Source organism: Emydura macquarii, unplaced genomic scaffold, assembly GCF_026122565.2.
Source record: "Emydura macquarii macquarii isolate MOO-44397 ecotype Brisbane River unplaced genomic scaffold, CSIRO-AGI_Emac_v2 contig_374, whole genome shotgun sequence".
NCBI lineage: Eukaryota > Metazoa > Chordata > Testudines > Chelidae > Emydura > Emydura macquarii.
Window position 1 is genome coordinate 3,291,544 of NW_027130511.1, and position 27,268 is coordinate 3,318,811.

At 43.1% G+C, this 27,268-nt stretch overlaps 1 protein-coding gene across 1 annotated transcript in view; it reads right to left on the reverse strand.

Annotated features, from left to right (window-relative positions):
- Positions 1-19,317, reverse strand: part of TSHR (thyroid stimulating hormone receptor) — a 206,915-nt gene extending 187,598 nt beyond the window's left edge. Inside the window, exon 1 of the mRNA XM_067531936.1 lies at positions 19,139-19,317. Within this exon, the coding sequence (XP_067388037.1) occupies positions 19,139-19,314 (176 nt within the window). The 5' untranslated portion in view covers positions 19,315-19,317. The remainder of the gene's footprint in view (positions 1-19,138) is intronic.
- Positions 19,318-27,268: the final 7,951 nt, after the last annotated feature.

The window sequence follows — 27,268 nt, forward strand, 5'->3', positions numbered from 1 at the left end:
TGAAGGACTGTACTCAAAGAGTAACTATCAATGGTTTGCTGTCAAAGTAGGGGGACATATCTAGTGGAGTACCGCAGGGCTCTGACCTGGATCTGGTACCATAAAATATTTTCATTAATGACTTTAATAATGAACTGAAGAGTATGCTTATGAATTCTACAGACTGCACCACAATCTGAGGGATGGTAAGCAATTCAGGGGACAGGATTAGAATTCAAAACAACCTTGACAAACTGTAGAATTGGTCTGATCTAAACAAGATTAAATTCAATGAAGACAAGTGCAAAGTACTGCATTTAAGAGGGAAAAGTCAAATGCACAGCTACAAAATGGGGAATAACCGGCTAGGTAATAGTACTGCTGAAAAGGATCTGGGGTTCTACTGTATTGATTATGAACCAACAATGTGATATAGTTGCAATAAAGGCTAATATCATTCTAGGATGTATTAACAGGAGTGTCGTATGTAAAACATAGGAGTTAACTGTCAAATCAACACTGATGAGGCCTCAGTTTGAGTACTGTGTCCAATTCTGGGCTCCACACTTTAAGAAAGATGTGGACAAATTGGAGAGAGTCCAGAGGAGATTAACAAAAATGATAAGAAGTTTAGAAAACTGGACCTATTAGGAAAGGTTAAAAAAAGGGGCATGCTTAGTCTTAAGAAAGAAGACAAGGGAGGAACCGGTAGCAGTGTTCAGATATGTTAAGGGCTGTCGGAAAGACCACGATTGATCATTCTCCATGTCCACTGAAGGTAAGACCAGAACCACTGGGCTTAATCTGCAGCAAGGGAGATTTAGGTCAGATACTAAATAAATCTTCTAACTATAATAGTAGTTAAGCACTGGAATAGGCTTCCAAGGAAGTTTGTAGAATCCCTGTCACTGGAGGTTTTAAGAACAGGTTAGACAGATTAGGGTGGGTCCCAGTATACCTAGACCATCCCTGACTGGTGTTTATCTGTCAGGGGTAGTCTAGTATAGTTAGATCTGCTTCAGTCTGTGGTAGGAAGACTCCATTTGAGGAAGACTTTGTAGAGGACTGAATCCTTGAAAATCCATTTGTGACTGGGAAAGCACTTCCTGACAAGTTGGTCTGTTGGTTGTTCTGAACACCTGGTAAGTGTAGAGGCATCAGACTGATCCGGTGATGTCTGCACAGTCCCATAAATGAATCACCTCCTGGCAGAGAGGGGATGATCTGGCTGCACCTTATCTATTAATGAAGTGAAAAAGTGTTTTCTTCATAATTTCATATGACTGCCAGGGTCAAATGTCCATTATTGAACTTTTTATATCAGTTTTAGTTCTACTATTTTTACATTTTTCTTAAGATACAGCCTACTTATCACCTGCATTGCTCTAACTGATTTATTTTCAGTGCAGGTGAAAGTTACTAGATGTACATCATTGAAAATTTAAGTCCTCTATTTATCCATAAAACAGATACAGTATTTGTAGCAATAGTGCAGGTTTCCCTTCTCGATATTGCCCTGCAAATGAATCTCAACCCTGACATGGAAGGGTCACCTCTGTAACTGAAAGAGTAGTTCATTTTGCATGTTGCAATCATTCCTAGGTTTATCTATCGCAACCACTAATAAATCTGACAATCAATGCTAACTGTGATGGTTTCCAAGTGATGTGGGTACCTGCCTGGTAGGAACTGGACTAAAGTCCTGCCAAGTCTCATCCTCACCCCCAAACTTATGTTTAAAAGTCAATATGATTTATCTTGATTTATGTCTTCATTTGTTACTACCATGGTCGACGACAGAGAAAATTCTGGGAATAGGGTTTTTCATTAACTTGTGTTCCCTCTGCTAGCCACTTTTCTGTAGGAGCAGAAGAAAACTACTGTCATGAAGTACCACTATCGGCCAGATCATTGTCACATGGAAAAGGGGACCAGTGATCCCATAACATCACACCTTCCTGTTACAATTCCTATAGGGAGTTCCGTGGGTTTAGGGATGGAGTATGTTAGAGGATGCACATTGTTAACCCTACACAAAAAGTAGTGAGTCTGCACAAAAGATAATATAGCTTGGGACTACAAATATAATTTTCTTATAGAGCCTCTTCGCACTATGGAACTCCCACTCGCCCTCTCCAGGGGGATTGTAAGGTCAGCTACAGACTGGGTTGAGGAGCAAGTATCTGTGAAGATAGATGAGAGGCAAAAGACAACCAGTGAATCCCACAAGATCAACACAATCTTCATACATCCAGAGGGCCTTGGAGATCAAACCCCCTATTTCTTCTTTGGGGGAAGGTAGAGTGGGAGGTGAAGATGAAAGGGACAAACACCTTTCCCTCATGAAAGAATTCAGAGGAATCTCTCATACGTTGTTTTCGCTACAAAATTTTACCATGTCGAAACCTGGTTGTGCAGAATTAAGTTAGCTGACACAATACTGACAACAATTTTGAATTTAGCATAGACCAGACAAATCGATAGCTGCTAATATGATGCTGAACATGATTTATCCTGGTCTACATTGACTGCCAAGTTACAATCAGCCTCTTGTCAATTAACAGAATTTTCACAACTGCATTCAGACTTGGTAAAATTTTATGCTATAGAGCACCACCAAGGGGAAGAACCTGGCAGAGATTTCATTCTGAGCACCAATGCTTTACCCCAGCCCTTTTTACCTTGTTGTTGTTTTTCTTGACTTTTCTGACCTAGGTTGGTGGATTTAAAACCACAAAAATATTTATAATCAAGAGGCCATTGCCCCAGATTGTGAAAATGTTAAGGTAGGTCAAATTTGGTGCACAGACCATTTGGACAGTATCCCTTTAAAGAAATCCTTACAAAAGGAAAAGCAGTATAAATGGGTTTATTTGGGAACAGGAAGAGAATTCAGTTGGGATTTGACTGGAGAAGCAGGTATTGGGGAGCAGCATGCTTTAGTTAATAGGTTCTTTAAATTTCTAATGTAAATTTAAAAAAATCCCTGCAATTGCATCATATGTAAAAAGTAGCAACATCTGGTTTTGTGGGGCAAGGAGGGCACTCTGGGCTGAGATTATGGATGGGGGAAAGGAAACAGACTGTGAAACTACTGGGGCTTTTAAAAACAGACAAAAATACATTTAAAATTTCCTAAAACTTACTTTTTTGGAGATATGACAAATAGCAAAAGAATAGGGGAAATTATAAAAACAGCCCACATACTCACCAACCAGCACTCACTGCAATAAGAATACTGAGGCCCAGCACAGAGGGGAGGTTTACAAATAAAATTAAATAAAGGAAGTCAGGGCAATTTGACATTCTATTTAAAATTAATATCAGTATGACCCAGTATTTACTAACCTATTGGCAACTGGAATTTCTTTTATAATATTACACTAAAATGACACCAGAATTCTACTTTCCAAAAAAGCACATTTCTGAAGTTTGTACCCATTTTTGAAAGACACAGCATTAAACTTATTTTAAAACCTCACTGTTACTAAAAATTAAAAATCAGTTTCTCCGTATCTGCACTTTGCTTACTTTTAACATTTCACTCAGCACAAGCAACAAACATTAACTATTTAGGGCTTTTCTACTTGGGGAAAAATGCCCAGAGTAGCTAGTGTGCACTTGCTACTCAGCACTAATGTGCCATGTGTTAGTAAAGAGTACCTAGTGTGCTTTAAATTCATACCCTAGCATACTCCACACTAACTTCTGCATGTAGACAAATCCTTAGTGTTTTTGTTTTTTTAATAGTTTGCTTCTGTTTTCTAGTGGTCATTCTGAAAAATGCTGTTTGGAGTCACAAAATTCATAGGAAATATCTGCATTTTAAATTATTCTTTTTCAGCATTATGTAAATATTTCTATTCATATCATGTTTAGTAATAAAAGGTTTTTATATATATATATATTATATATATAAATAAATGTGTGGTCTTTTTTCTGGGTCTTTTAGATATAGATATTTACTTTATTTATTTATTTATTTTCTGGACACTCCTCTCTCTCTTAAATCAGTGTCAGCTATGTTGTGATTATGGATAATGAAGAGCCAGAAAGGATACCAGTTTTCAGATCTTACAATCTTGGTGTTTAGAAAAATCCCTGTTTAGATTTGTAAACTAAACAAAAGAATACATAAATTACTTAGGAAAACAGACCAGAATTCATTAATCTGGGGGAAGACAGTGAATTAATCCGGAATTTGTAAGGACAGATGTGGGTGATGGGAAGAGCCCAGAATTTATTAACTGGGGCATTTGTATGGAGGGAATGATGGCATCAGATTTGAGTAGTGCGTAGAGCTAGGAAGAGTTGACTTATGGGTGAATGAAGATGTGACAATCTCAAGTAAACTCTGGCATAGAAAACTGATCTTTTTGCAGGGCACTTTGATTAACAACAACAAAAACAAAGGAGCACAAACTGGTTTGTCAAGGCCCCATAACACATGAGTTGGAGATAAAATTCTGAGCCATCACACAATAAGAAGGGGTTAGTGGGTTACAGATTGTTATAATAAACCATAAATCCAGTGTGTCTGTTCAGTCCAGGATTTTTAGTGTGTAGCAGAGTAATGAATTTAACCTCCCAGGCTCGTCTTTTGAAAGCGCTGTGCAGGTTTCCTTTGACGGACTGATGGGTCAGATATAGAATGAACACCTTATGAAAAGCGTTCACCCTCAGGTAATAATAGGGTGTTGTTATCTTTTATCATTTTCCTGTGATAGTGATTGTCTTGTTTCACCCACATAGTTATTTTGGGGGCATTCAGTGCACTGGATGAGGTACACTACATGGTGTGATAGACATATATAGGGTCCATGGATCTTGAGAGGTAGTCAGTAGTTGATTATCATTCAAAGCCAATAGTCCTAGCTTGCCATCTTAATGGCTTCCCTGTGATAGTCCTTCAATAAAGTATCAAGCACCTTTCCTTTCCAGACAGCTGCTTTACAATAGGCTATCCTAAAGGAAGTTTAGACGTGTTCAACAAATCATAGAAAATAGAAGTGATGATTTGATACAGACATACCCCGCTTTGTCAGAGAGCTAGACTTTGATCCCAGGCAAAATAATTCTTTCCTTTAATTCTTTATTAATCAAATCCTTGTAAAATAATTAATGTCAATCTACATAGGTTTATGTAAAACTAGATATCATCAAATTAATCTAATATTTTTTCAGGAGATTACTAGGTTGGTTGATAAAGATAATAATGTTGATATAACAGACTTCTGCAAGGATTTAACTTGGTACTGCACAATAAAAGATTTGTGGAGTGATAAATAATGAAGAGGACAAGTTTTTAAGAGTGCATTCTGGATCACTTGGTAAGCAACAACAAAATGCATTTCAATATAACCAAATATAAAGTTACACATCTAGAAAGAAAGAATGTAAGTCATACTTACAGAACGGGGAACTCTATCCTAGGAAACAGTGCCTCAAAAAAGATTTAGAGGTTATGGTAGATAATCAGCTGAACATGAGCTTGCAGTGTGATGCTACGGCTAAAAGGACTAATGTTATTCCTAGATGTATACACAAGAAAATATCAAATAGAAGTACGGAGGTTGTATTACCTTCGCATTTGGCACTTGTGCAGCTGTTACTAGAATACTATGTCCAGTTCTGGTACCCACAATTCAAGCAGGATGTTGATAAATTGGACAGCATTCAGAAGAGCCACGAGAATGAATAAAGGATTGGAAAACATGCCTTACAGGGAGAGATTCAAGTAGCTCATTTCTATCTAGATCATCAAAAAGAAGGATAAGGAGTGAATTAATCAGAATCTGCAAGTACCTAAACGGGAAAAGAAATTTGATAACAGAGGGCTCTTTAATCAAGCAAATAAAGGTATAACAAGATCTGATGGTTAAAAGCTGAAGCTAGACAAATTCAAACAAAAAATAAGGCACATTTTTTTAATAATGAGGGTAATTGTTGTGGTGGATTCTCCTTTACAGGAAACTTTTAAATCAGTATTGAATGTTTTTTTCTTAAAAAAGTCTTCTCTAGTTCAACTACAGCTATTAGGCATGAAGCAAGAATTAAATTAAAAGAAATTCTATGGTCTGTTTTATGAAGGACGTCAGATTAGTTCATCACAGTGGCCCCTTCTGCATTAAAATCTATGAATTACTGCAAAAGAGAAATCAAATAAAGGACACAACCAACCAAATAGCATATTAATTATCAAAGATATAAAAAAGAAAAACAACCCTACAAATGCAAGCTAGAAAGTACATGGGTGGGTTTTTTAAAATAGCTGTTGGAAAGCTGACAAATCCTCTTTTTGTTACTAGTAAATGACATTAGTAGATGAAACATTCATGACTCATGTACCATTTTTCAGACGGTGCAAAGAGGGCACTGGATAAAGATAAAACATCTTAACAGTATGCGACAGGGCCAATTTCTAAAGGATGTCAGCCTAAAATATTGCTTTATCGACCCTTGTGATGCTAATGCAGCAAATTATAATGTTTATTCTTTCTACAGTGCATTTGTGTAATTCCCACATACAGTAATGGAAATTAGATTAGTAGAGAGAGCATGACAACACCCCTAAAAACTTTATCCTCATCCCCACTTCCCAAAAGCACCTGGTGGCAAGCCTCCAACAAAGGCCAACAATGTTCTTTTAGCTTTTCACTCAACAGTACATGTAAATTGACCATGACGAATTAGAGGATGCTTACCAGTAGCTACTTTTCCTTGAGACTGTTGCCTCTGCACATTCACATTTGAGAGATATTTCACTACTGGAATCAACCTGCTGAATTCTTCTAGCAAGTAGTGTCCATTAGGGCAGAGGATTCTGAGAATGTAAAAGGTGGAGTGGCACCAATTGCCATCCAGTTTCTTCCCTAACTTTGGAATTCTTTACCCGACACTCCAAAGAAGTAAGGAAGATGGATGTGGAGTGTAAATACACAGGGACAACATCCTCAAAGAACAACAATTACTGGTAAATAACCTCTCCTTCCTTTGAGTGGCCTCTACCTAGTCCCACTTCTGGGAGATCAGCAATCACTACAATCCCCTAGGAAGGTGGGCTCAGGCACTCAAGGTTAACAAGAACTACAATATTGTCAAATCAAGTATAAGTGTGTATTAAAGTGATCACCATTTCACTCCTTCACATCAGATCTCAGTAAAGGACAATTAAAAAAACCTAAAAACCATAGAACTTCAAGCAACAGCTTTGCAAATTCTACATGAGACAGAAGGCTTGCAACTGAGGCTGCCTTCAGCTTAGTTGAATACCTTTAGATAAATGAAAACCTTTTGATAAAAACCTGGGTTAATAAGAATGTAAAAGAGACGTAGTGAAATACAGATAGATTAGCAGCTGGTTTGAGATAGAAACAAAGGTGATTTGAGGCTGGAAATGAATAATCAAATCACATTTCCCATATGGATTATAATTTATAGAAAAATGCCCATGTAGTCTGTACCTCAGTAAGTCCAAGCAGTAGCTATGATTATGAGAAAAGTCCTCTTCTTAGGTGTATAGTACAGGTGATATTCTGTCAAGTAGCAGATCAGAGGTCCAACAAATTCTGAGAAACAAAGTTGCAATCCTATACCAAGAGAGATATATTCTCTAGAAGAAATATCCCCAGGCAACTAAATGAATACATCCATTCTGTGGTACTCACAGGAAGAGGGGTGTATGGTGCCAGATTCTCCAAACCAGACTCAATTGATGTAAATAGGTCTAGGGACCTGTGTGCCACATATACTTGACCTAACACACCACAATATGTGATTCTCCTGAACCTGTGATAAATCAGGGATCTTGGTGACACTGATGTAGGATATAATAAGCCTCTGGTAAGTGGCACTTTGGAGACAGTGAATCATGCCAGCATGGGACCCAGTTGTCCTGAGCAAACTGGGGATTTGAGTATTGCTGATATTGGGAACCAAACCACTTCATCAAGAGATTAACCCAAGTTAATAGTTCTGGATCTTGTCACAGAATTACAGTGGATCAGACAGATCCAAGGTTCCTACTGACATTTGAGCTGGGTACATAGCCACTTCAACTAAGATCAATCTTAGTACCATTTTTACTGTGCACTCAGTCTCTTCAAGAAAGTGGCTCAGAATCAGTTATGTCAGATTCTTGGCACTAGACCCAGTAAGCATGATTTTCATTCCTCAGACTATTCTTGATTTATCATTACTTAAACTGGTGCTAGGCCACTTTAGGCCAGTGGTACATCAGCTAATGGTGCTGAAACCTTAGCACCAGATTTAGATGACCCGGACTTCATGGTAACATTAATGCTATCTATAATGAGCACTGGACCACCTAATCAAATGATTCACCAGGATCCATGATCCTGGATTCTAGGCACTGCACTTGGTCAATGCATCGTGTCAATGGTGCCAAGATGCCAGCGTTGAATGTAATCACACCAGTGGGACCCACGAACCTGATCACCTTGTCAACAGTGCCAGAATCTCAGCACCAAAATAAGGACAATCTGGAGGAATCCAGGGACCATGGCACTGGTTCTCATAGATAAGAGCAGGGAGATGATTGCCACTTAAGCCAGGCACAGAGGTACTTTGGCTAGTGGATATTCCAAGTCGATGCTGGACTTACACATTGTCAGACTCAGGGCAGTCTACACTGCTATCAGAAGTGTGACTGCAGCATTTGTTGACATACCCAAGCTAGCTTTGATCTTTCTAGTTAATGCAAATATCAACAGCAATGAAGCGGTGGCAGCACAGGCTAGACATCTGAGTATGTATCCAGCATCATAAGTGGGTGTGTACATGCTGCTATGGCTTCACTGTTACTCTTATCTGTGCTTGCTAGATCAAATTACAGTGTAGACATACCCTTAGTCAACCTGCCTTGAAGAGCCTCCCTCATGAAGCAGGGCTGTGTAAGGAGGCCCACTGCTCCTGGAAGGTGGTTCAGATGACATCCATACCAAAGAGGAACCATTTCTTCTTTATTCTTTAACCTGAAAAAACTGTACTATTAAAATGGGGAAAAAACACCTCTCAAAGGGCATAATCAAAACATACCTCTGAGGAAAATAGTGGGGATACTGTTAAGTAATTTGACCTCACTGCACCTTCTGCTGTTAAAAAAGGAATTGAAGAGTGGTTGAAGTCACTCCCTTAGAATCCTCTGCAAGGGGGGGAGGAGGACAAGTGAGTGGCCTCAATGGACACTGCTTGATAGAAAAAGTATGCAGCTTGATGCCGGGGTACCATATCCTACAAATGGGAATATGCAGAGACCACTCAAAGAAGCTGTGTTGTCAAGTGCTAAGGATAGGGAAGTGGAAGCCAAGATTCCAGGGCTACACTCTCAGTTCTGAGAATGACTGGGCAAGTCGTTTAATCTCTCTGTATCTTAATATCCCTAGGGGGGTTGAATTGAGAGACTTAATCATAAGTAAGTCAAACATTTCATATTCAAGTAAAAGACACTATCAGTGGGCAGACTATTAACAGAGTACAGCAGAGGAGTCCATGTGATCATTGTAGGAGATGGGTGGGGCTTGTGCATGGTTCTCATTCTCCCCTATGTTGACAGTGATCATTACCATAACATTCCTACATTCTCAACTACGAAGTCTCATTTTCCCATGAACCTCTTCAAAATCCCGGTTACGACTACCCATCTTGTTCCAAAATAGTCCAGATTTGTTGATTTTCAATGCCAGATGCATCTCCATCAGTTTCTCCAGGATTTTGAAGAGACAGTAAAAATGGATGGATAATGTCTGAAATATTGCAGGGTATTAGTGTGTTCATCGGAGCCTGTTGGCTTTTGTAAAATGGAAAAGCTAACAGCATGTTTGTTATATATATTTTCAATTTGAATTGATGGCAGATTTCCCAGAGCCTTTGAAGGAGTGCCTTTTTATAAATCTAAATTAATGCACATTACACTCATACACCAGATTACAATAATATTTTACTTCTCAACAATGTAGTTCTGAACAGCAATCCAGGCCACAAAGTAATGGCAATTACTCCTCACACCAATCTCCTCATTCTTGATACTAGTGCAATCAAAGATGATTTAGCATTGCTAGATTCTCATTGTGCCTCAGTCAAACCATGCCTGCATGCAATGCAACAGACAATTACTAAATAAATCTCTCTCACAAACATACATGGAAACAAGAGTAAAATGCTAAACCTTTCACTGGCAAAATACAGGCCTCTATCACTAAAGATAAAGGAAAACTCCCTTAGCTGTTAGAAACTTTCCCCACTGCTGGAGCTTCTCCCTGTGGAAGTGAAAGACTCCAGCAGCAAGGAGGCAGTGGGACACTATATTACTAAAAATAGCAGCGTAGATGGAAGGTACTGCTTGGGTGAGTAAAGAGCTGTGTGAGGTACATACCCACAGGGTTCAGGGATGTCTTTACTTCACTCATTTAAGCAGTACCTCACTGTATAAAAGGCTATTTATACCCATTATAGGTAAGCATATAGCATATGTACTCTATGTATTACCAACGTGTGTGCAGTGTAAGTGTACACTAAGGGAAGTGTTCCAAGTAAAATTTCTGGGGTGACTTCATGGAGTCTCCCGGGCTCACTGTCCTCTTCTATATATTTGCCACAGAAAAAGGAAATACCGCAGTCTAGAGGCAGTGGGTAGTTGCTGCCACAGAGAAGATTGAACTTCAGCTGATCAATTTGATCTCAATGTCCCTAGGGCAACATGAATTGTGTGATATATGAAAGAAGTAAACTTGCTTCTTGGTTGAGGAGGGGTTTATTTTATACCATTGTTTCCTGGTGGTTGACTGAAATAGAGATGTTGAACTCTGGAAGAGTTGTCTCAGCAGAAAGGTCATTCATTTCAATATGTGTCTGAAAGTGAGGGGAATAAAATAGGTAGGGAATCCCAGAACCGAAAAACTTCCTGGAAAAAAAATAGTATTGACTATATAATTAACGACTATCATAATGCCTTTTCCCACTACCTCCTCCCTGGCAGAGCTTTTCCTTGCCATAGTGAAAGTTTTTTTGCAGCTTGGAGTTGTCAGAGACTTTTCCCATAGCCTTCTCTTGCTGGAGCCTTTCACTGACACAGGTAGCTAGCTACACATCACAGTGTGGATGCAGCCTGCTTTTCACAGCAGCACGTAGCTCCATACCACCGCAAGTGGTATGCAGTGTAGATGTAGCCTTAGGTGAAAGCAGTTTGTGGACTGGAAAGGCAGGAAGTGCAGCCTCCACACCCAATGGACCTGCATGGGCAAAATAATGTATTTTTCCATTACTGTGTTCTCAGAAATTGCTGAACCATTCTTGCTGAAAGTTTCAAAATAAAATAAAATAAAATAAGGATCCCTCACAAAGACTCTTAAGCAAAGTAAGTGGTAATGGGATAAAAGGGAAGGTCCTCTCCTGGATCAGTAACTAGTTAAAAGATAGGAAAAAAGGGTAAGAATAAATTATCAGTTTTCAGAATGGAGAGAGGTAAATAGTGGTGTCCCTCCAGGGTCTGTACTGGGACCAATACTGTTCAACATATTCATAAATGATCTGGAAAAAGGGGTAAACAGGGAGGGGGCAAAATTTGCAGATGATATAAAACTACTCAAGATAGTTAAGTCCAAAGCAGACTGTGGAGAGTTACAAAGGGATCTCACAAAACTGGATGACTGGGCAACAAAATGGCAGATGAAATTCAATGCTGATAAATGCAAAATAATGCAAGTTGGAAAACAGAATCCCAACTATACATATAAAATGATGGAGTCGAAATTAGCTTTTACCATTCAAAAAAGAAATCTTATAGTCATTGTGGATAGTTCTCTGAAAACATCCACTCAATGTGCAGCGGCAGTCAAAAAAGCTAATAGAATGTTGGGAATAATTAGGAAAGGGATAGATAATAAGTCAGAAAATATATTGCCTCTGTATAAATCCACGGTATGCCCACATCTTGAATACTGCGTGCAGATCTGGTCGCCCCATCTCAAAAAAGATATATTGGAATTGGAAAAGGTACAGAAAAGGGCAACAAAAATGATTAGGGGCTTCCATATAAGGCGAGATTAATACGACTGGAACTTTTCAGCTTGGAAAAGAGATAACTAAAGGGGGGTCTAATAGAGGTCTATAAAATCATGACTGGCGTGGAGACAGTAAATAAGGAAGTGTTATTTTCTCCTTCTCATAACACAAGAACTGGGGCAGGGGGTCACCAAATGAAATTAATAGGCAGCAGGTTTAAAACGAACAGAAGAAAGTATTTCTTCACACAGCACACAGTCAGTCTGTGGAACTCCTTGCCAGAGGATATTGTGAAGGCCAAGACTATAATGGGGTTAAAAAAAAAAAACTAGATAAGTCAACAGAGGATAGATCCATCAATGACTATTAGACAGACAGGCAGGGATTTCAGTTTGCCAGAAACTCGGAATGGATGAAGGGATGGATCACTTGAGGATTACCTGTTCAATTCATTCCCTCACAAGCACCTGGTATTGGCCATTGTCGCAAGAAAGAATACTGGGCTGGATGGACCATTGGTTTGATTCAGTATCACTGTTCTTATGTAATCAGCCTGAGGCAGATACCCAGCATAGAAAATTTCAGTATGAACAGTTAAAGTCTGGCATAAGTATAAGTAAATAAAAACAGGATCTTGAAATTGTCAGGCAACATTAATAACAGGCACCACTCCGAGATATGTCTATAATACATATGTCAATCTCTATTTATCTGGTTTACTCCACAGAAAAAACAAAAGCCTAACATTGAAAAATAAGCTGCTTCATGAATAACTGTTGTGCAGTGATCCATTCTGGATAAGCACCTGCATTAGTCATCTTTGGATAAATACAGTAAGAGCAGTCTAAGACAAGGAGGCTGTGCTGGCGGGATTTCATGAGACTGTTCCACCAACGGAGCTTTGATATAAACATTTTCTATAATTTCTTACAAGCATATGGCTCACTTAAAATACAAACAAAAAAGAGACTGTATGCTGCTCTTCTAAAGTAGGACAGCCAAAAGCACAGTCCAGATTGAAAAAACTGGGTGAAATTACAACTAAAGTTTCAAGATTCTGCCTACTGAAAAGAACTCACTGTCCCCAAAAGCCAGCCAGTCTACTCCCAGATTTACCATAATCAATCATTTATTTGGGTCTACAAGTTCTACAAAACTGACTACCCATGTAAGGATGCATAAAAAGTTTTATGATTTTGCTAGAGCTATAAATTTTTTTCAGGTTTTTTACATTTATGTACTTTACTTCAAAGAGAAAAATATATCTTGCTTTATTCTCAATTAACAACTGAAACTAAACTTCTAGAAATCTACTGTTTGCAGAGACTGTTGCCATTTCATAAACCAGAAGGATGCAGTACACTGAAGAGGAGTCTGACACCCTGTGCTCTCTCCTGGATACTGTTTATGTTATATTTACCTTAATATAAAATAAACAGTAATTCTGAAGTGTTATGGATATTCTGTGCATGGAAAATAGAAAGGTATATACGTATTATCATTTACATTTTATTGATAGGGAAAACAAAAGAGATTCAGTGACTTGCCCAAAGTCATAGATCAAGTCAGTAACAGAACCAGAACCAATATTTTAACTCATAATCCTGTCACTCATTTCATTAAACTTCAGTTAAACAGGGTTTCTCAACCCAGGGGTCAGGACCCAAAATTGGGTCACCAGAGTATTTCAAAGGGTCGAGTGGCAGTTCCTATCCCACCGGGTTGGCTGGGTTTGACTCCCTGCTCCAGGCACTGCAACCTCTGGGGTCCCAGCACCACTGAGGTTTAGCCCAGCTGTCATGACGTAGTCCAAATTTGAGTGAGTGGCATTAGCCAGGTCACAACCCCACTCACAAAAATGTTGTCCAGTCCGAGGTGTGGTGCAACCCTAGAGATAGCAATGCCCAGAATAGAGAGCCAATCCGAGCTAGCTTCACAGCACAGGAGCCCTCATTGTGGGGTGAATACTGGGCAGGACCCTATCTCCCCCATCTCTGGAGGGAAGGATCCAACCAAAACCACTCTAGGACCTCCACTCACAGATTATTTACTGGATTGCAACAGGCCATAAATATTTACAGATGGATCCTGTGCCCAAAACTGTTGAAAACAACTGGACTAAACATATTACAACTCAGTTGTAAGGGTGAAAATTTATGCACCTTACCCATTAGGGGAAATTGTGAATAAAAGTAAACCATCATGCAAATTCTTATGAGAAAATACAAGGCTTTCCCTATTTCCTTAGCACTGATTTGTTTTAAAATAAACAACTTCAGACAGAACTTGATGAAGATAAACACTGAACGAGCTACCTTTTCCACTTTGCACAATGTAAAAAAAAAAAAAAAAAGTCACATTTTTCACTTGCCAGAATCTTTTCTTGTTATCTGAAGACTAGATTAAACTAAGGACATTTTTTTTATAATGAAAAGTGCACAAGTGCCTTCTCCATTGATACAGATAATTAGAATGCACCCAAACATTCTGAAAACAATTTGTAACGGTTTTCTGTGGTTTTGAGGGAATTAAAGTTTCTGTATGCTTTTCTTATTTACTTTATTTTTTTTTTAAGTGATCAACATTTTCCTGCAGCTCCTCATGAGAAACTGGTATTTGAAAAAAGATTTCCAGTGCTTCCTTTAGGAGGCTGGATTTTTATGTACTTCCCATTAATCATGTAACTATCTCTGAAAACATCTACTCAACGTGCAATGGCAGTCAAGAAAACTAACCGAATGTTAGGAACCAACAGGAAAGAGACAGAAAACATCATAATGGCACTATATAAATCCATGGCATGCCCACACCTCAAATACTATGTGCAGTTCTGGTCACCCCATCTCCAACAAGATATATTAGAATTGGAAAAGGTACAGAGAAGGGCAATGTAGGAAGGCGCCGTGGCCTTCCTCTGAGCCTGGGCCTGAGGAAGGGCCGCAAGCACCCAATCAGATCCTAGACAAGCCGGCAGCACAGTCTGCCCGGAAACCGGACAGCTGGCCACCGATAGATCCTGCCGGACAGCCAACCCGGCAGCAGGGGGGCGGGGCCTCAGGGAGGACAACAACCATAAAAAGCAGGCCCTGTAGCTCAGATGGAGAAAGGCTGCCACCGGAGGCAGACAGACTGTCTCGCCGGCTGCAGCGAAGAGCCGAACCACGCCAGGCCTCCGCCCCAGGTAACCCTTGCCCGGCCTTGAGGCCCCAGGAGCGACCCCGGCGGCACGTCCCTAAGGCCTGGATCGGGCCTCCGGGCCCACTTGACTGGCCGAGGCCTACAGGCTCGACACGCTGGGCCAGCCTCGGGGCCGTAGCGACTGGGAGTTCCAGAGAGCTGGGAGTTCCGCCCGGAAGCTGGTCCGGATTTGGAGGAGCTGCCGGACGCCCAACCCCCGGAGGCAGGACCAGACCTGGAGGAGTTGCCGGAGGCTGAACCCTACCCGCCACCCTGCGATCTGGAGGAGCTGCCGCTCGCCGAGGAGCTGCCGCTCGCCGAGGAGCTTCCCACTCTACCCCCCATGGACGAAGAGGGACTGACTGGTCTACCCCGGGCAGTGTATCCCGGCGACCCGGAGGAACTGGCTGACGCAGGTACCAGGGAATACGGGGAGGAAGAAGCCCAGGGACAGCCAGAGGCGTGGCTGTAATAGGGGTAAGCCCAATCGGCGTGTTGCGGCGGGAGCCTCACCGACTGAGTGGCAACACCCATGCCACTGCTAGGGCCCTGGGCTGGGACGCAGTGGAATTGGGTGGGCCTGCGTTCCCCTCCCCTCCCCCTGATCCTTGCCAACCCCAAAAGAGCGAATAGCGTCTACCGCCCACTTGACTCAAGGTCACGGCTCCTTGCTCGCCCGCCCTGCCTGAGGGCCGGGGCGAAAGGCTCCTTGCTCGCCCGCCCTGCCTGAGGGCCGGGGCGAAAGGCTCCAAACACTAACATTCCCCTTGGATATAGGAAGGCGCCGTGGCCTTCCTCTGAGCCTGGGCCCGAGGAAGGGCCACCAGGACTAGACCGGGCAGGAGCCCGTCCTACAGGCAACAAAATGGTCAGGGGCATAGAATAGTTTCTGTATGAGAGAACTTAAAAAGACTGGGATTATTCAGCTTAGAAAAGGGATGACTAATGGGGGGTGTAGAACGGGTTCCTATCTGGCCCCGTCGTTGTGGGCCTTCCTCTGGCTCAGGCTCGGAGGAAGGCCATTGCACTTTCCAAAAAGGGGAACATTAGTCATTCGCTCTGTGGTTTGGCCCCGGCCTTTAGGCAGGGCGGGTGGCCAAGCGGTCTATCGCCCCGGCCTTTAGGCAGGGCGGGTGGCCAAGCGGTCTATCGCCCCGGCCTTTAGGCAGGGCGGGTGGCCAAGCGGTCTATCGCCCCGGCCTTTAGGCAGGGCGGGTGGCCAAGCGGTCTATCGCCCCGGCCTTTAGGCAGGGCGGGTGGCCAAGCGGTCTATCGCCCCGGCCTTTAGGCAGGGCGGGCGGCCAAGCAGTGTCCTCTGGTCAGGAGAGCAGGGGACGGTAATCACTCTCTGCATGGCGGAGACAAGGGTGGGGGAGGGGAGGGGGACGCAGGCCCACCCGACTCCACTGCATCCCAGCCCAGGGCCCTAGCAGTGGCAGAGGTGTTGCCACTAAGTCAGCGGGGCTCCCAGCGCAACACACTGATGGGGTCTTGCCCCATCTCAGCCATGGCTATGGCTATCCCTGGGCCACTTCCTCCCCGTATCCCCAGGTACCTGTATCCGCCGGATCCTCCAGGTCACTGGGGTACACGGCTCACGGCAGGCTCGTCAATCCCTCTTCGTCCACTTGCGGCAAGGCAGGGAGCTCCTCGGCGGAGAGCAGCTCCTCTAGGTCGCAGGGATCCTCGGCGGAGGGCAACTCCTCCAGATCACAGGGCTTCGGGATTTCAGCGTCAGGCAGCTCCTCCAGGTCAGGACTGGCCTCAAAGGGTATCCCCCAACCCTCAGGCTCAGGGGGCTTGGTCCAGTCGCTGGGGTCCGGTCCTTGGGGCTTGGCGGCCCAGGCCAGTCTAGGGGGCCCGGCGGCCCTATCCAACCCTTAGGGCTCGGTCGCTTGGGCTGTTCTCAGGGCCTATGTTCCGGGAGGTATTCGCTTGGGGCAGTGGCCCGGCTGGGTTCAGGCCTTTGTTGCAGCCAGCAGGACAGCACATCTGTCTCTGGCGGCAACCTGTCTCCCACTGAGCTGCGGGGCCTGCTTTTTGTACTCCCAGCCCCAGCTGAGGCTCTGCCCCTGTTTCCGGATTGGCCGGCCAGCGGGACCTATCGCTAGCTGGCTATCTGGTTGCCGGGCCAACTGGCCAGCCGGCCCTTCCACTGTCTGATCTGGTTGTTTTGGGCCTTCCTCAGGCCCAGGCTCGGAGGAAGGCCACTGCACCTTCCTACAGGGGGATAAATGTCTATAGAATAATTATTAGCATGAAGAAAGTGAATAAGGAAGTGTTATTTACCTTTTCACACAACACAAAAACTAGGGGTCGCTCAATTAAATTAATAGGAAACAGATTTAAACCAAATGTAAGAAAGTAAGTACTTCTTCACACACTGCACAAACAACCTGTAGAACTCATTGGGATATTGTGAAGGCCTAAAGTATAAGTGGGTTAAAAATGTATTAGATAAATTCATGGAGAATAGGTCCATCAATGCTATTAGCCAGCATGGTCAGGTATGCAACCTCATGCTCTGGGTGTCCTTAAACCTTTGACTGTCAGAAGCTGGGATTGGACAACAGGGGATGGATCATTCAATTACTGCCCTGTTCTGTTCTTTCCCTCTGAAACACATTACTCTGGCCACTGTTGTGTTCTTATTCATCCCTTTTTCAAAAAGAGTGCCTCCAATTTTAGTTGGAGATTTCAGACGTTTCTGTGAATTTATTTAAATTCCTGTCTCAAGAGCTGATAGGTATCTGTTTTTCCAGTTTGGCAGTACAGATCCTCAAGACATACAATAAGCATTATCTCTGTTCAATATTATCGCACGTATAAGTTAAACCGCATAAAGCCTGAAGAACAGCATCTCCAAGAACAAATGTGTCTAATCTGAAATTCAAGAATATCTACTAACAACTGGAATAATTTAACAGCTGCAGTCCAATAGTCCAAAAACTACAAGGCACATATAGATAATCACTGGAAAGCATGTAAACATTTCTTTAGCTGTATTTGCAGGTAAGAAGTTGGTTCTCTGAGACTCTATTCTTTAAAGGGTTTAAAAACTCTCAAAGCTCATTATTAAAATACCTTGATGGTTTTAACATCCAGTTAAAATCTTGAAAACCCTAATTAAAAATTAAAATAACCTGAAATGGTTTTTAACTCCCAGTTTCAAAAATTATAAGAAGATGTTTTGGTTTTTTATTGGAAGGTTACAGACAAACCAGGATCTCTCTTTTGGGGTTAGAAACAGTTTGTCTTGCAAGACAATGCTGTAAAAAGGGAGGGAACTATCACTCTCACATGCCTCCAATTTACTGCTGTCTCAGATAATGTACTCTTTTATTACTATGAAGCATTTTGATTGACACTTGAAAGAATGAACTGGTAACCTCAGGTGTTAGCATATGTTATTTACACTAAAGAACACAAATGGAGTCCATGTCCTTTTGCAGTTCCTGCAGTTACTTTTCCTTCTGCCCCATTTTGATGGACAAGTTGTAAATATGGTGAAGTTGTGTGGAACTATTCTGTTTGGGAATGGCATATCTGATTTCTGTCCTTATTTTAGGGAACACGGTCTACCCTACCCCTACCTTCTGTCTCCTCCCTTTCCAGGTACATTACTCATGGGATCCAAGTTTCCCATCTTCTTGCTTACAAGTACTCTCAGTGCCTGACTTTCCCACATCCCATCCTAGCTCTTACAAGGTCCAAAGATCCATCATACCCCACACATTATTGCAGGGTCTGAAGATCATTGCTCTCCTCACCCACAGTTAGCTAGAGTCTGAATGTCATTGTTTCCAACCTTAGGTAGTCACAGGCCTGAGGGCCAGCATTCACCTCTTCTCACTGACATGGCCCTCCCTATTTCTCACAGGGTACCAGCTTGCAGTATACCCCTCCAAGTACTCCTGCAAAGCCATTATGTGACTCCCCTCCACCATCCATACATACTCACAGGGTTTTGGTGTCTTGTGGGAGGCTGGGAATGAAGTGTGATTCCTTGCAGGTGATTTTGTAGTGGTCCCAGTCTGAGCACTCACACACTGATGAAGGGCACATCTCTGTACCCCTGCTCCATAGCACAGTCTCCAGCAACAGCAGCACCTGAAAAACTACCAGCAGCCACAGCATCTTCCACAACCTGCTGCTGATGCTACTTCATCACTCTTTTCCAGTGGAGGGGGAACAAAGCAACCAAAGATACAGAGCGCGCTGGTCTCTTCTGTCACTCAAAGAGGAGGGCAGCAGGAAACTGCACCTTGCCAGAAAAACACCTCCTCCTCCCTAAAGGGGAATAGGAGAAGCATCATTAAAGAGAAGACAGAAATCCCGAGTACCCTGTCCCTCAGATACTGCCTTTGCCTTATGGTACCCTGCTTTCTCTATCCAGGCACCCTCCTCCTTCCCCCAGGTACACCAAAACGCTCCCCACAACTCTCTTCAGGCACCCCTTCCGTTAGTTCACCCCTGACCCACAACTCTCTTCAGGTACCCGCTCCACCACCCCAACTGTCCCTCGGTACACCCCCAACTCTGCCCAGGCACCCCACTCCATTCCTCCAACTCTCTCCAGGTACAGCTCCCCCAGGTACACCTCCACAGCTCTCCCTCTCTCCCCCCGCAATCGGCACCCCGCTCATCCCCTCCCAACTCTCTCCAGGTACAACTCCCTCAGATACCCACCCCCCCCAAAAAAAAAAACTCTCCCCGAGCACTCGGCTTCCCACCCCCGCCCCGCAGCTTTCCGCGGGCACCCCCAGTACATTATCCGCTCCCACAGACCGATTCTTCCACACGCTGCCCCCCATGCACCATCCGCACCCCCAGGCAAGTTTTGCCAGGCACTGCCTCGCTACAGCGACCTCCCTCAGCCACCAACCGCACCCAGGAGCCCGGGTTGCCCTGCCCCACTCCGCCCCGAACTCCTCACCCGGACACGGACAAACTTTAGTTTGCGGGCCTGGCTGTTGGGCGCGCAGCTCCTCCGCAGGCTGCGCTCACAGCCAGGCAGGCGGCTCCGGGGGCCCTTCCCTCAACTCAAGCGGGCCACATCACTTCGGTGCGGGCGGCGCAGCTGCTCCCCAACGCAGAGTGTCGGCTGGGACCCGGACCAGAGCCGCGAGCCGCTACCCTCCGCTTCGCCGCCTCTTGCTGCGTCCGGGCGGCAGCGGCCACCTAGCGGCAACCGCAAGCGGTGCCTGGAGCTGGCCGAGCCAAGCCGGCCCCGGGCGCCAGGGCCACCTGCCGACTCCGAGAGCGGCGGGGAGGGGGAAAGAGGCGAAGGCGTGTGGTCGCGGTGCGGGCTGTGCGAGGGTGAGAGAGCCTGGTGTGTTTCGCACACTTGTTGTGTCTGAGCGCTCATGCTACGAGAAAGGAGAGCGAGCCCCTGGGTCTGTAGCCGGGTCCAGTGCTCAGAAGAGGCCCTGAGAGAGTCAAGGGCTGCCAGGAGTCCGCTTTTCGACCGGAACAATCCTGTGGAAAAGGGAACCTGGCAGCGTCTGGTCACATGCAGTAACCGGCCTCTACCACAGGGGGTGGGAAGAGCAGCCGCCACTGCCCGAGCCCCGAGTAGGAGCGCTCAGCCTGGGTGTAGCGGAGAGAGGTACCAGCGGCTCCCGAACCCGCCCCAGCCTCACTCACTCCTCCAGCTCCAGAATGTGGCTCTTCCTGCCCCTCTGCCCCCCCAGCTCGGGCTCTCCCTTCCCCCTCTTGTCCCAGCCACTCACCCCCAGAGCATAGCTCTCCCTCCTCCGCCCCGCTCTGGGCTCTCTCCCCCGTCTTGCCCCCATCCCCCTCCACCTCTAGAGCCCTGCTCAGCTGGCATGGGGAGGGAGATGGAAAGAGCAGCAAGCTCGGCGGGAGGGTGGGGCCTCAAGAGAAGAGGCGAAGAGGTTTGGGCACTCAGTGTCCGGTCTTCCCAAATTAAAAAGTTGGCCACCTTAGTGATAGAAATGTGTTAACTAACACAATGTTCAACACAATGACAGGAGGACCTTAAACGTATGTATCTCTGTAAAATAGGCCTGGTATTACTTACCAACTACTCCCATCACCAATTAACCATTTATAAACAAACATGACATTACCCTCTAAAAATATTTTGTTAGTTAACATTTTGTAACACATTATGTTTTTCCAGGGTATGTGAGAGAGTACCCAAGCAACAAGACATTGGAACATGCCAATATGATCATTTATTATGCTAACGTACCTACTGTAAAATGTGCAAAGCCTAAGGCAGACTTTTGCCAAGTAGAGAAACTAAGGGACACACTGAACAGTCAAAACCCAGATTAGCACACCTATTAAACCAATGTGATAGAGATTGAGAAGTGTCCCAGTTTCAATCTAATGACCAAAATATGAGGACATATCTTTCTTGTATTGCCTCACATTATCCAAATGATCAAGACTTTTTCATCAAAAAGTAAGGGGAAGAAACAGGGTCTAGCATAAGGGGCAAGAAGACAGATATCAGCTATCATGTTCTTCTTGGTAGGTTGCAGGATATTACAAGCAAGCCAGGCCTGGCCTGGCCATAGACTTTCCTTCACAAAGAGATATAGCAGATGTTTTCACTAGTAGTTCTCAACCTTGTGAATACATCACCTCATCTAGATATTTGCCTAGTTTTACAACAGGCACCAGTGTCCTGCAGTGGGACTGGGATCCCATGGGTCCTGTAGGACCAGATGCCATAACAGCCAGAGTGGGATAAAAATTCAAACAAACAAACAATGTTGGAGCTGGTGGGACTGGGAGTGCGAATTGCAGGACAGGAGGGGTATGGGATTAAAAAAAAATAGACCTTCATGTTTGCAACACAGAACACCCCAGCCAACAGCTATTATTCTCCAGCCACCACATGACAAGGCTCACAGGTGAAAAATGTATCATACTGGAATATAAGTACAATATTTATATTCTAATCAATGTATTTAATAATTATATGGTAAAAATGAGAAAGCAATTTTTCAGTAATAATGTGCTGTGACACTTGTATTTTTATGTCTGATTATGTAAGCAAATAGTTTTTAAGTGAGGTGTAACTTGGGGTATGCAAAACACATCAGACTCCTGAAAGGGGTACAGTAATCTGGAAAGGTTAAGAACCATTGCTTTATTGCACACTGCCATGAGCCGCTATGGTGAATTTAAGGTATGTTATACAAGGCACCACATAGTGGCTGAACAGTATAATGCTGTTTATCATTTGTGTACAGCATCACTCTGTGTATCAACTCAATACTGCATCAGGAATAGATGCTAATTAAAAATGGAAACTGGATGGATCTCCTCTAGGTGCCACTTTATCCTGGCCAGATCATATCTGCATCTGACAGACATACTGATGACTGTGCCTCTTTTATTCTCTGGCAATATTTGTATAGCTTTGAGGCTGAACCTAATTTTATGCTGCCCATCTCTCAGACACAGGATATCCTTGGAATAATACATATATTCTTGTTATTTGTTGTAAAAGAGGAAACAAATTAAAGTTCTTTTGACTGCTTATTCAGACAAGATCTACTGCATGTGCTCCTATGCTGTTGTCTAGATTTCCAATACATTTTCTTGCTGTGTGGTATTTCATTTATGTTTTTTGTAGAGTATGTGAATTCCCCCCCACACACTGGATCTACATTGGGTCCATGTTTTCATGCACTTGAGGGGCTAGCTCCACCTCCCTACCCACCCAGAAAAGGAAAAATTGAACAAGGTAAATCACAATACCTCACATTAGATTGAAAAATAAAGTACATTTTATAATATTTTAGGTAAAGTAGTTGTCTTAGTTTTAGGCCTGGGACCAAACCCATCCCTACTATACTACAGCATGTAATTTACAGCATAATAGAGTTTATTTTGTTCTAATTCTTTAAAAGGCAGTTAAGTCACTGGAATTCAGATGTCAGTTAATGTTTTGTTTTCAAGTATTTTGTGTGGCAGGAGTACATTAAAAATACAAACAAGACAGATGCCACTGATAATTTTGTAAGATTCTGTATACAATCAAATTACTTTGAATAGCACCTTCCACCAAAGGATATCAAAGCACATATGCATAATTAATTACTCCTCTCAGTGATGTTGTGAGGGTTCAGTAAGAACATGCCCATTTTACAGACAAGTTTAAGTACCCATCTTAATATCTCCAATTGTAATCTCCCTATCCATTGAAGGCAGGACAAGTAGTAACTGTCTTAACTGGCAACAAGAGAAATGTAGGTTAGATATTAAGAAAAACTTTGTAACTATAAGGCTAGTTAAACAGTGAAGTAGGTTTTCAAGGGAGGCTGTGGAGTCCCTCTCAGTAGAGGTTTTTAAGAACAGGTTAGATAAACACCTGTCAGTGATGATTTAGGTATACTTGGTCCTGCCTCTGCACAGAGGGCTTGACTAGATATCCTCTCAAGGTCCTCCCAGTCCTACATTTCTGTAAACTTTTTCAAAAAACAAATTTTAACAACATTTCTATAGTTCCTCTGCATTTTTTGTTTTGATCAGGATGAAGCAGCAATAACAAATTATCATGAGTGAGACTGTCCTCGGGCCCAATTCACAGCTGCACATGGCATTCAGGAAACACTCTGGCTCAAGAGGCCTTCTGTAGGAGCTGGCTCTGCATGCCCCCGTCTTCACCCTCTGACTCACATCCCAGGTAGAGTTGGAATTCAGGAGCTGTCAGTGTGTACTCCACAGATGGAATGGGAAGTGGCTAAGGTTAGTGGAAGATAAAGATACTCAGCACCTTCAAGGATTAGATCCTTACTAAAAGAAAATCTGCTTTGTAGATGAATTTTCTGACATTTGTGGTGAATAGGCTATCACAGAATGTGTGCTCATACCTTTAAAAAAATGTGAATTTAAATTCTCAAAATTGCCTCCAACAATCTTGAGGAGCTCTAAGTTTGCATCGCTGAGCAATTCTCATCCTCCCCCCCGCCAACTTTCTGCCTTGATGGCTCAGCCTGGGAGTCAAACCAGATTATTTCTGGCTTGCACATCATCTTGTGTGATAAAAAGATTCTACCTTTGGAATTTAGAGCCTGATTCTGAAAATTGAGGGCACTTAACAGCTCCAAAAAGGTGATCAGTATCTTATCCTTTAAGCTTTTTATATGGGAGTGTGTTTGTTTTTCTACAAAAGAAGCTTTATAGTTTAAGTGAAGGAACATGTTACAATAAATTGTTATAAACGTTTGTGGGAACAGACATTCAAAATCCTGTATCCTCTATGCAAACAAAGATGAAGTATGTGTCAAATGAAGCAGTGTAACATTGTTTATGCTGCAACCTCAACATGTGAAAAGGAAGGAGGAGAGGCTGAGGGAAGTAGGCTTGTTTAGTCTGTAGAAGAGAAGAATGAGGGGGGGATTTGATAGTAGCCTTTAACTACCTGAAAGGGGGTTCCAGGGAGGATGGATCTAGGCTGTTCTCAATGGTGGCAGATGACAGAAGAAGGAACAATGGTCTCAAGTTGCAGTGGGGAGGTCTAGGTTGGATATAAAGGAAAACCTTTCACTAGGAGGGTGGTGAAGAACTGGATTGGGATATCTAGGGAGGTGATGGAATCTCCATCCTCACAGGTTTTTAAGGCCTGGCTTGGATGATTTAGTTGGGGTTGGTCCTGCTTTGAGCAGGGGGTTGGACTAGATGACCTGCTGAAGTTCCTTCCAACCCCAATCTTCTATGATTCTATGAAAGAAAAATTTCTTCCTCAGCTTTCAGCATAAACAAGATTACAATCAGAACTGTGCAAATAAAATAACTGTATTTTTGTTTGCTGACAATTCTGAAAAACTGAAGACTTTTGTTTGACCCAAAACAAAGTTCTACTGAGACTCACCAAGCACTGGGATTGCTACCCCTTCCTATTTATCTACATGGGTACCAACAATGCTGCCAAGAATGACCTTGAGCAGATCACTGCAGAAAACGTGGCTCTAGGAAGAGGGATAAAAGAGTTTGGGGGCACAAGTGATGTTCTCGTCCATCCTCCCTGATGAAGGAAAAGCGCCTGTGTAGGAACCATCAAATCTTGGAAGTAAATCTGTGGCTATGCAGTTGGTGTCGGTGAGAGGGCTTTGGCTTCTTTGATAACAAGCTGATGTTCCAGGAAAGAGGATTACTGTGCTGGGATGGGCTACATCATCAAATACTGGGAAGAGCATCTTTGGACATTGTCTGGCTAACCTGATGAGAGTTTTAAATTAGGTCTTATGGGGGATGGTCACAAAAATCCAGCCAATGAGCTTACTACTGTACTTCCTAACTGTCAGGGTAGTTAAGCACTGGAATTCATTGCCTAGGGAGGTTGTGGAATCTCCATCATTGGAGATTTTTTAAGAGCAGGTTAGACAAATCTGTCAGAGATGGTCTAGATAACACTTAATCCTGCCATGAATGCAGGGAACTGTACTAGATGACCTCTCAAGGTCCCTTCCAGTCCTACATTTCTATGTGCAAGTAATGAAGACAAAAGGAAGGGTTAATTTCTGGAGAAAGAACTAGGAATCACAACTGGATTAAAACGGCAAGAAGAAAAGCAACAGGGCAGTCTGCAAAATATCTTTGTTGCCTGTATACAAACGCAAGGAGTATGGGAAACAAGCAGGATGAACTGGAAGTCATGGTATATGAAGAAAGTTATGACTTAGTGACATTACTGAAACTTGATGGGACAACTCCCATGACTGGAGTACCAGCATTGAGGGGTATAGCTTGTTCCAAAAGGATAGGTATGGGAAAAAAAGATGTTCCACTGTACATCAAGAACATATACACATGCCCTGAGATCCAAGAGGAAGTGAGTGACAGACCTACTGAGAGTCCCTGGGTCTGGATAAAAAGGGAAATAACAGTAGCATGTTATTTTGGGGGGGAGGGTCTCTTATAAGACCACTAAATCAGGAAGAGGAAGTGGATGAGTCATTCTACAAACAGTTAACAAGATTAGCTAACACACATGAGCTAGTACTAATGGGGGACTTCAACTTCCCTGATATCTGTTAGAAGACTATTACAGGAAAAAAATACATGCTATTTCAATTCTTTGCATGTGTTGGGGACAACTTTCTGATTCAGAAAGTTGAGGAAACAATTAGGGGATCGTCCATTTTGTATCTGGTTTTGACCAACAGGTATGAATTAGTTGCAAATGTGAAGATGGTCAGGAGCTTAGGAGGAGGTGATCATGATCTGATAAAATTCAAGATCTTATGGAAAGGAGGCCATGGGAACAGCAAAACAGACACTGGACTTCAGAAAGGTGGATTTCAACCAACTCATAGAAATAGTCGGCAAGTTCCCATGGAAAGACCAATTACAAAGAAAAGGAGTTGAAGGGGGCTGGCATTTCCTAAAAGATGTAATGCTAGAGGCTCAACACCAAGCTATTCCAATGCAGAAGAAAGTTAAGAGCCATAGGAAGCCAATATGGCTGCACAAGGAGCTTTTTAGCTATCTAAAAACCAAGAGAGATACATGGAGGAAATGGAGGAGGGGTATGTCATCAAGGAAGTATACCTGGGAATAGTGTAAGCATGTAGGGACAAAAATCAGAAAAGCCAAGGCAAAGAATGAGTTATAACTGGCAAGGAATGTTAGTGACAAGAAGGGGTTGCTCAAACAGACAAAAAGGAAAGATCAAGAACAGTGTAGGTCTGCTGCTCAACGGAGAAGGTGAGCTGGTAATGGAAGATAAGATAAAGCTGCTCAATGCCTGCTTTGCTTCAGTCTAGTCACAAAAAACATGTGACCAGACGATTAGCAAAGTTACCATACACAATAAAGGGGAAGGGATGCAGATCAGGATAAGTAAAGAACATGTCATGGATCTGCTGGCCAATTTGAATTAATTCAAATCAGCAGGGGCCTGATGCTATTCACCTAAGGTTACTGAAAGAATTAGCTGGCAATAATATTTGCAAACTCATGGATGACAGGAGAGGTCCTGGAAGACTGGAAAAGGGCTAACGTAGTGCCCATCTTTTAAAAAAAAGTAGATGCCAGTCAGCCTGACTTTGATATGTGGGAGTTCAAGAGCCATGTATAAAACACTCAATTTGCAAATATGTGGAGG